This window comes from Alnus glutinosa, chromosome 8 (genome assembly GCF_958979055.1).
Source record: "Alnus glutinosa chromosome 8, dhAlnGlut1.1, whole genome shotgun sequence".
NCBI classification, from domain to species: domain Eukaryota; kingdom Viridiplantae; phylum Streptophyta; class Magnoliopsida; order Fagales; family Betulaceae; genus Alnus; species Alnus glutinosa.
The window spans coordinates 16,695,191-16,704,046 of NC_084893.1; the positions used below are offsets into that span (position 1 = coordinate 16,695,191).

The 8,856-nt window shown below is 37.7% G+C and overlaps 1 protein-coding gene across 1 annotated transcript; it reads left to right on the forward strand.

Annotated features, from left to right (window-relative positions):
* The first annotated feature begins 2,276 nt into the window (after positions 1 to 2,276).
* On the forward strand, positions 2,277 to 8,224 carry LOC133876504 (kinesin-like protein KIN-14Q). The gene is made up of 17 exons (XM_062314793.1): positions 2,277 to 2,497; positions 2,582 to 2,644; positions 2,954 to 3,531; positions 3,640 to 3,808; positions 3,913 to 3,980; positions 4,069 to 4,279; positions 4,354 to 4,430; positions 4,536 to 4,635; positions 4,735 to 4,833; positions 4,905 to 5,081; positions 5,184 to 5,469; positions 5,873 to 6,034; positions 6,129 to 6,344; positions 6,457 to 6,494; positions 6,651 to 6,814; positions 6,933 to 7,058; positions 7,156 to 8,224. The coding sequence occupies exons 1-17, from the start codon at positions 2,416 to 2,418 to the stop codon at positions 8,011 to 8,013; spliced, it is 3,474 nt and encodes a 1,157-aa protein (XP_062170777.1). The 5' UTR covers positions 2,277 to 2,415; the 3' UTR covers positions 8,014 to 8,224.
* Positions 8,225 to 8,856: the final 632 nt, after the last annotated feature.

Here is an 8,856-nt window from a genome sequence, read left to right on the forward strand (position 1 = left end):
GTCAAATGCAATCATGATGAAATGTTTATCTTATCTATGAGAAAGCTTTTTATTTTGATTGTACTCAAATTATATTTGTTGTCCAAAAAATGATAAATATAATGATTATGCAATGGTATTATTTGAACATGCAACAAGAGGTTTTGATAGTTCATGCCTAGGATAAACAAGTCATGCTACGCCTTAGATTAGTGTAATTTAGGTGGATGATTTGTACTAATCCTAAGATGAGCTACACTTAATCATTGTTTGTGTGTAACCAAGTTAATGAATTTGATAGCCCATGCTTAACAAAGAAGGATTACACTTATTTGTTGATGATGGTATTTTCTTAACACTATGTTGTGTGCCTCACAAACACACACAAGTAATATCATGCCTAGAATGAATGTTCCATGTTAATTGATAGCCATTGGTACAAGGTTAGTGGTGAAATCAATTCCCTATTTTCCAACTCATTTAGCTTAACTCTAATTTATTTTCAAGCATTTTATTTTTAGTTGTTAGTTTATAAATCAAAAATCACAAAAACTTCATTTTCTAGGGATAAATTAGAAGTGATTTTATTGAAGCTTAATAGATACAACCAATACAATCCATGTGGATTGACACCCTCAATATAAACACCATTCTATAGTGGTTCGTGCTATTGCGAGTGGTATTATTATTGAAGTATAAAACGACTACATCAATCACTTCATTAGAGAGAAGGTGGTTAGCAAGGACATCAGTACTTGGTATATCTCACTCTTGATCAAATTGCAGACATCTTCACTAAAGGGCTTACTACTTCTCAATTTCCTTTTCTGTGTGACAAGCTAAACGTGTGTTCCCCACCCATTAGCTTGCAGGAGGATGTTAGTACATATGATCCAAGCCAGCAATCAGCTCACACAAATCATACGATTTCAGATTACATGCAGCCAATCTCCACCAATCATGCAGTATCAGCAAATGCAAATTCCACGCAGCCAATGTCCACAAATCATGCAGCAACTCATATGGCAACTCTCGAAGACACAGCTGCAGTCCATATAGGAAAGGTCAACATAAACGTGTATCTGGTTCACAAAGAGATACTCAATTCAAATGATCCTTACATAAGGAAATCCCCTATATATAACAATCCCACAAATCATGGGATTACATCACTGTATACTTGTCTATTCTTGTTTTAGTTTTCATGTACTTGAGTTGTATATAAGGTCCTGTGTATGACAGTGTTTTGATTTATATAATACAATGAGCATTTGTTCAAACACATTAATATTGTTGCGTAAGAGGACGTGCAGGGCAATCTACTATAATATTGCTCCAGGAGGATGTATGTTAATAATGTAATTGCAAACAAATTAATAATCTTAAGTGTAAAGGATAAGTGGGACCATCTAGTGTAAAATGCCCGCTAAATTATCTCGCATGCTTGAGTAATTCTAGACGTCATACTCATGTTCCTCTTGTATTTTTATAATAATGATGTGGCTTTTGAAAGAAAAGATAAACAAATAAAAAATAAATACAATAGTGAAAATGAAGTAAAATAGAGACAATAGATTTTATGTGGTTCGGATAAATTATGCTCTTATTTCTCTTTATGAATTTACCAATACAAATGACCTCTATTTATAGGGATGTAGGGAGAATATAAAAAGGTATGGAAGAAGATCAAATCAAATCAAAATTGAATACATCTCATATATTCTTTTACCATATCTAAACACAATTATACGTATAATATATTTCTTAATAGCTTTTAAAAGTACCATTTGATCAAAATTCAATAATGATTAATCACAAGTTCAATAGTAATTTTAAAAGCCACATCATCATTAGATGAACACAAGAACATGAATATGATGTCTACAATTATCACACATGTTATTTTATTATGCGATAAAATCTTGAGTCATGAGCTTTCATACTTTCTCTACGGTATATCATAGTTTAATGCACAACAAATAAACAGATAATTCTCGGTGCATGTTACTATTTCGTGTAAGGGAATGTGGCTTCTAATTTTATCCTTATTTTGGGTTTGAGAGAAGTAAACAGCAGTGGTCGGAGTGGGTTTCCTGGGTCATGGGTCACAACACGAGCCTTTGTAGCCAGATTGACTGGGCTCCGGCCCGTGGCCCAACAACTCCTCCGCTATTTGGGAGAGGAGGATATTTGAGCCCGGTTAAGAAATTTCAAAATTCAAAAAGCCAACGGTCGTTTATGTCGCAAATAAGGCATATCGACGGAAATGAAATCTTTCCCTTTTTCATCTCTCTCTCTCTCTCTCTCGCGCGCTGTACAGATTCAAAGTTCAAACGCATTTAGACTCTTCTCCTTTTCTTTCCTTTTCAAAAAGCCCCCAATTCAACTCTTTGATTGCTCATTCAAAAGCAGCCATATTTATTTTTTTGTTTAACAATGGAGGATAATCAATGGCATGACCCACTTCTTCTCACAGACGTTTCTTGGCAACAAGACAGCTCCAACTCCCATTCCCACCGTAAGTTCTCTCTCTCTCTCTCTCTCCCTCCCTCCAAATCCTTTTAAGAACATCCTCTTATTTCTTGATTTCGTTTCTTGACAGACAATTGCCCTCCATCGCCGAGCTCGCAAACTTCAACAATGGCAGATCCCGACGCATATCTTGGTAATGTGGCTGACATATATGCTAGTATTTCTTTGCTTTCTTTACCTACCATTCTTGAGAATTGTAAAAAATGGAAATCATAATAATGGGTGTAAATTATTCTGCGCAAAAATAAATCTTTGCTGCCATTAGTAGGGGAAAAAAATCCAATGATCCAAGAGACATCCATGCGTTTGATAGTAAAAAATTAATGGGTTTTTGCACTCAGTGTAGTCGACAAGGAAAATTTTAGGGTTTTCGTTAGGTGTTTGGTTTTTAAACCTACATTCCCCCCCCCCCCCCCCCCCCCCCCCCCCCCCCCCTTTTCAGGTCGGTCCATGTTGGGATTTTCCCTTACGTCTCCTGATTTGGTTATCTGTGCCGGCTCGCCCGATATGTCGGGTGTCAGCAATGGAGATTTCCCTCAGTTCTTGGAGAATAAATTCCATCAGAACATAGGGTCGTCTGTAGAGCTGTCTCTAGAAAATGGCATTAATGGGTCTGAAATTGAAGATACCCAGAAGACCCCAGCAGTAAAGTTCTCTACTGCATTGTGCCAGAAATTTAGAGAAGAGTTCTCTCCCGGGGCCTCCTTCGATCTTCATCCGCCACTCATGCCTGAAGATCGTCTTCTGGTTTTAAGCATTAATGCAGGGTCCAACGATGGGGCTGTGACTTTGGGTGAGATAAATTTCCTGGAGGACAGTTGTTTTGACGGCGGTGATACAGTAAGAACAGACGCTGTAGAGCCTCAACTTTACCAATCAGCGCGCTTTGGGAATTTTTCGTACAACTTTGGATCCTTGGAGTCTGGCGGTTATGTTGTTGATCTTCACTTTGCAGAGATTGTTTTCACTGAGGGCCCCCCTGGGATGAGAGTGTTTGATGTCTATATACAGGAGAAAAAGGTAAGAAGCCTTGACAATGAGACACCACATTGATTTCTTCTTGAAATAAATAAACGAATTATAGAGAATATTTTCTTTATCTGATATTGTCAATTAATTGTTTTGTAGGTTGTTTCCTGCCTAGATATATATGCTCGTGTTGGTGGAAATGAGCCTCTAGTTGTGTCAGGCCTTAATACTTTCGTTGATGATGAAAAGGGCTTGTGCATTAGATTTGAAGGAGTGTTTGGGAGCCCAATTCTTTGTGGCATTTCCATAAGGAAAGATTTTCCAGCTAGTAAGTTGAATTGTTTTTACAGGCCACGGTTTCAAATTTTGTTCTAAAAGTTTATATCCAGATATTCCTTTTCCGAATTCTGAAGAACAATAGTTGTGTGTCAGATTCCCGAGAAGTTGAATTGCTCAAAGTCACGGCAGTGTCTCAACTGGCAGAACGTGAGCTACCAAAAGTAATACCTCTTTTGAAAAATTTAGCAGCTTTAGTTTAGTAAGTAAAAGAACTAGGATAATTCAAACTTATTGCAATTTCAATTGTAGGATGATAGTAACTTCAATGTGGAAGGAAATCATCGAAAGGTCCTAGGAGATTTTGAGTGCCAGAAAATGGAACTAGCGGAGACAAGAAGAATGTTGGAGGAACTTAAGAGGGAGAATCAAGTTAAGAGCAGAGAATGCCAAAAAGCTTGGAAGTCTTTACAGGAGCTCCAGAATGAGCTCATGCGCAAGTCAATGCATGTTGGATCTTTAGGTATGGAAATATCTTTTTTCTGGCTCTTGACTGTTTAAACTGTTGCAAGTGTATTGATGTTCATCCGTTTGCAGCTGTTGCCGTTGAGGGTCAAGTGAAAGAGAAGAGCAAATGGTTTTCATCATTGAGAGACTTGACAAGAAAACTTAAGGTACTAAAACCATGACCAGTACTTCAGACAGAAAAAATGTTTTTAGACGCATGTCTCTTTGATCATAAGTATCATTCCATTCGTTTAAGAAGTTTGATATAACAGATCATGAAAATGGAACACATCAAGCTAGCAGAGGAAGCAAGGACATATAAGGAGTGCCTTGCAGATTTGGATGAAATGAGGGCTACCGTTCACTCGGCAAGTAAGTTTGCATACTCATATGTTCCTAATTTCCAATTACAAGTCCCATGTACTACAACCTTTATAATTTCAATATATTAATTTTGCTTTGTGGCATTAGTAAACCAGCAAGTACATTTACATGAAGGCCTTAAGATTAAATTTATTGAAGGGGCCAAGGAACGAAAAGAAATTTACAACAGGATGTTGGAGTTGAAAGGTAAACTGTAAGTTCAATATGCTTACTAGGCCAGTAAACTGAAGAGGTTTACTGACATTGCTTACTTGCAGGAAACATAAGGGTCTTTTGCCGGTGTAGGCCTCTAAATACTGAAGAAATTGCAGCAGGAGCTGCAATGGCCATTGATTTTGAATCTGCTAAAGATGGTGAACTTACTGTAAGATTGAATGGAGCCCCTAGAAAGACTTACAAGTTTGATGCTGTATTTGGCCACCAAGCAACCCAAGGTAATTAAAAGCCAATAGTTCAAGTGAAAGATTATTTTTATGAATTGATTAAAAGAACACATAACTAATGATGTATTTATTGGTTTTTGCTTGTATGTCTAGCCGATGTTTTTCAAGACACAGCTCCATTTGTAACCTCAGTTCTAGATGGGTTCAACGTCTGCATATTTGCTTATGGGCAGACTGGAACAGGAAAAACATTTACGATGGAGGGTACAGAAGAAGCTCGTGGAGTAAATTTTAGGACTCTTGAGCAATTGTTTTGCATAATTAGGGAGCGACAAAAGCTATATCGATATGATGTATCTGTAAGCGTCTTAGAAGTCTACAATGAGCAAATACGAGATTTGCTAGTCTCAGGAGCTCAGCCAGGAGTAGCTGCGAAAAGGTAAGGCGGGGGATGCTTAGCCATTTTCTGTTTAATGTGTACCCTTTTCACTCAAAGCTTGTGAAGGAATGGTTGTATTTTCGTTTGTAAATTTCTTCGGAATGGTCGCAGTTATGTACTTTGAACTTTTTGGAATGCATTTTGGCCTTTGAAAGTAGAAAGAAAAGGAAATCAGAATTTTCACAAGATTTGGAGAACTTGTTCTTTCCCTTGTATTAATGAGGTTAATTAACTTTCCATTTCCACCTTAAATAACAACTTGACTGATTCATCAATGTTATAGTATGTTAGAGTTCACCGTTATTACATTTTTTACTTCTCTAAAGGAAGTCAAGGTCTGAGATTTTCAGACTAGTATATATATATATATATATATGTTTTCACTATATTGTGGTTATTGCAGGCTTGAGATAAGACAAGTCGGAGAGGGAATACATCATGTTCCGGGACTGGTTGAGGCACATGTTAACAGCATGACTGAGGTCTGGGAAGTTCTACAGACTGGCAGTAATGCAAGGGTTGTTGGCTCAACCAATGCCAATGAGCACAGCAGCCGATCCCACTGGTCTGTTTATCTTGTGTTTAATTGATTCATTCTAATTATAACTAAACATGATGTGATAAGAGTTTCCTGAGACTCTGGTTGTTTCATAATACAGTATACACTGTGTGATGGTGAAGGGGGAGAATTTGTTGAATGGAGAATGCACAAGAAGCAAGTTATGGTTGGTGGACCTGGCAGGAAGCGAGCGAGTCACCAAGACAGAAGTGCAGGGTGAACGACTTAAGGAAACCCAAAATATTAATAGATCTCTTTCTGCACTTGGTGATGTTATATCCGCTCTTGCAACTAAAAGCGCGCACATCCCTTTCAGGTTATAAAGATACAGATTAGCCTTTGCTACATTTACTTCAAATGTCTAGATAGAGCAGCCTAAATATGTATTTTTTGGAGTTAATTTTTCTATTTTTTTCGTCAATGTGTAGAAACTCCAAGCTCACACACTTGCTTCAAGACTCTCTAGGTACTTTTATCTCCAACTCAAAGAAGTTATGTTTGAAATTTGCTCTTCTTTTATTGTCCTCTGATCTTGTTGGCAACGATTTAAGCATCAGTTATACCTTTTAGTATATCCACAAAAGAAAATGAAGCACCTGATGAATGGAATTATACTTGTCAGGAGGAGATTCAAAGGCATTAATGTTTGTACAGATCAGTCCTAACGAAAATGATTTGAGTGAGACCCTTTGCTCACTGAACTTTGCAAGTAGAGTGAGAGGAATAGAACTGGGACCAGCAAAGAGGCAACTGGACACCAGTGAACTTCTGAAATACAAACAAATGGTATAAGAGTCCTCATGTTAGCAACTTCCTTATTTCTTCCAATTTATGTCTATTTATCATGCTTGGTAATCTTGATTTCATTCGCATACTGCATCTCAAACATTCATGAACTTGTTAGGTGGAGAGAACTAAACAAGACGCAAAAAGTAAAGATGTGCACATCAAGAAGATGGAGGAAACAATTCAGGGATTGGATTTGAAGATAAAGGAAAGAGATCTTAAAACAAAATACCTGCAAGATAAGGTACTGTATATGAAACCCATCTTTCAGAATTGGAATTTCCCTTTTTTATTTTTCTTTTCTTTAACATTTTCTAATAATAATTGGTTCCATATTGAAGGTTAAAGAATTGGAATCACAACTGCTAATTGAGAGGAAACTAGCACGTCAACATGTGGACACAAAGATAGCCGAGCAGCAACAGCAGCAACAAATGAAACATCAACAAGACGATCAAAATGCTGCACCAATGAGGCCGCCACTGGCAAATCGACCATTAGGAAGTTACAAGAATCTAAATGAACCTGTGAGTAGTACATTGGGCAAAGACCAAGTAAGTCTCACCCGACCATTTTCAGAGAACAGCTCCAACCCCTCGATGCCCCTTCATCCAACCGATGGCTTTGTCAAATATATTGATCCTACAGAGAAGGAAAACAATATTGGGATGGCCGAACAACCCTTATTTCAAAAAAGGACTGGAAGGGCTTCTATTTGCACAATGGCAAAGCGGATTCCAGCAGCTCCTGCTCCAAGGCGCAGCTCTTTAATCCCATTCCCAAGTGCACCGAGCTCAAACCCGCTCCCATCACCGTTGTTACCATTCCCACCATATCAAGCTGATAAGAAAGAAGACACAAATGGATTTGAAGCTAACTGCTTGCCTGAACAGACTCCTTGTGATAGTCCTAAAAGAACAAAAATTGGAGGTAACAAGAAGCTAAGCAGCATATTGAGACAAAGCCTACAAAGGAAAATTCAGATGAAGTCTCCATTGCAGCAACACATGAGAAAGGGTGGTATAAATGTTGGGTTGGAGAAGGTTAGAGTCTCTATTGGAAGTCGAGGGAGGATGGCACATAGAGTTTTTCAGGGCAATATCAAAAGAGCTGGAATGAAAGAATCTCAGCAGAAGCAGATTCGAAAGGAAAAGGAGAGAGGGTGGAATATTGGAAATGTAGGGAGAGCTATTATATAAAAGCGCATGATTTCTTTTGTTCCAAACTGATAATTATTTAGAGGTTATCATCTTGAAGCCTGCATCAATTAAAAGAGAAAATTGTGTGGATTGCTTGGATGATACTAATCATCTGTCTGAATTCGTGTATTTGTTAACCTTAAATGGACTTGTTAATGTACAGTTTTAGAAGTTTGTCAATGGTACCTGTGCAAGGGTTTGTGGCACTAAATTCTATTTATTCACAAGAAAAAAAGAAAAAAAAAATGTCTCTGCCTTAACTGTGCAATGTCTCGTGGCTCATTTGCAGTCCTGCAATTTTATTCCTTTCTAGACATGGGTGATCTCCAAAGCATACAAAGCAATAGATGCTGATTTAGTGTGCTGTTATATTAGTATGATAAACTGGATGGTATAGTTCTGGGTTTGGATGATGATTTGGTCTGCTTAGGGTTTTGTGTTTTTCTTGGTTTTATGTTTTCCAAATTGTTTTATGGTTTGGATTATTAGCTTTTCCTTTTGGTGGTGCTATATTTAGAATTTAATTTCTGGTGTTATTTTTTTTTTAAAAAAAAGATATATTAGCAAGTAATGCTATCATTTTTTGATAGAACATGTTGGGAATAATCCCACTCGGCTCAGCCCATTTTGAAGATTACGAGCTTCTAAGTTTACATTGACTCACTAGCGATTGCGAGCTTGTAATCCATCATGTATAAGCCCACGAGTACAAATTTGGATACCCTGGAGCCCTAGGAAGGTACTGCCCTGGGAATCGACATAGCTAACTAGGGGCGGTGATATGCAATCCCGAAAAATCCGGGATTGCAACAGGTTCCTGGAAACCCGGGACTAAAATTAATC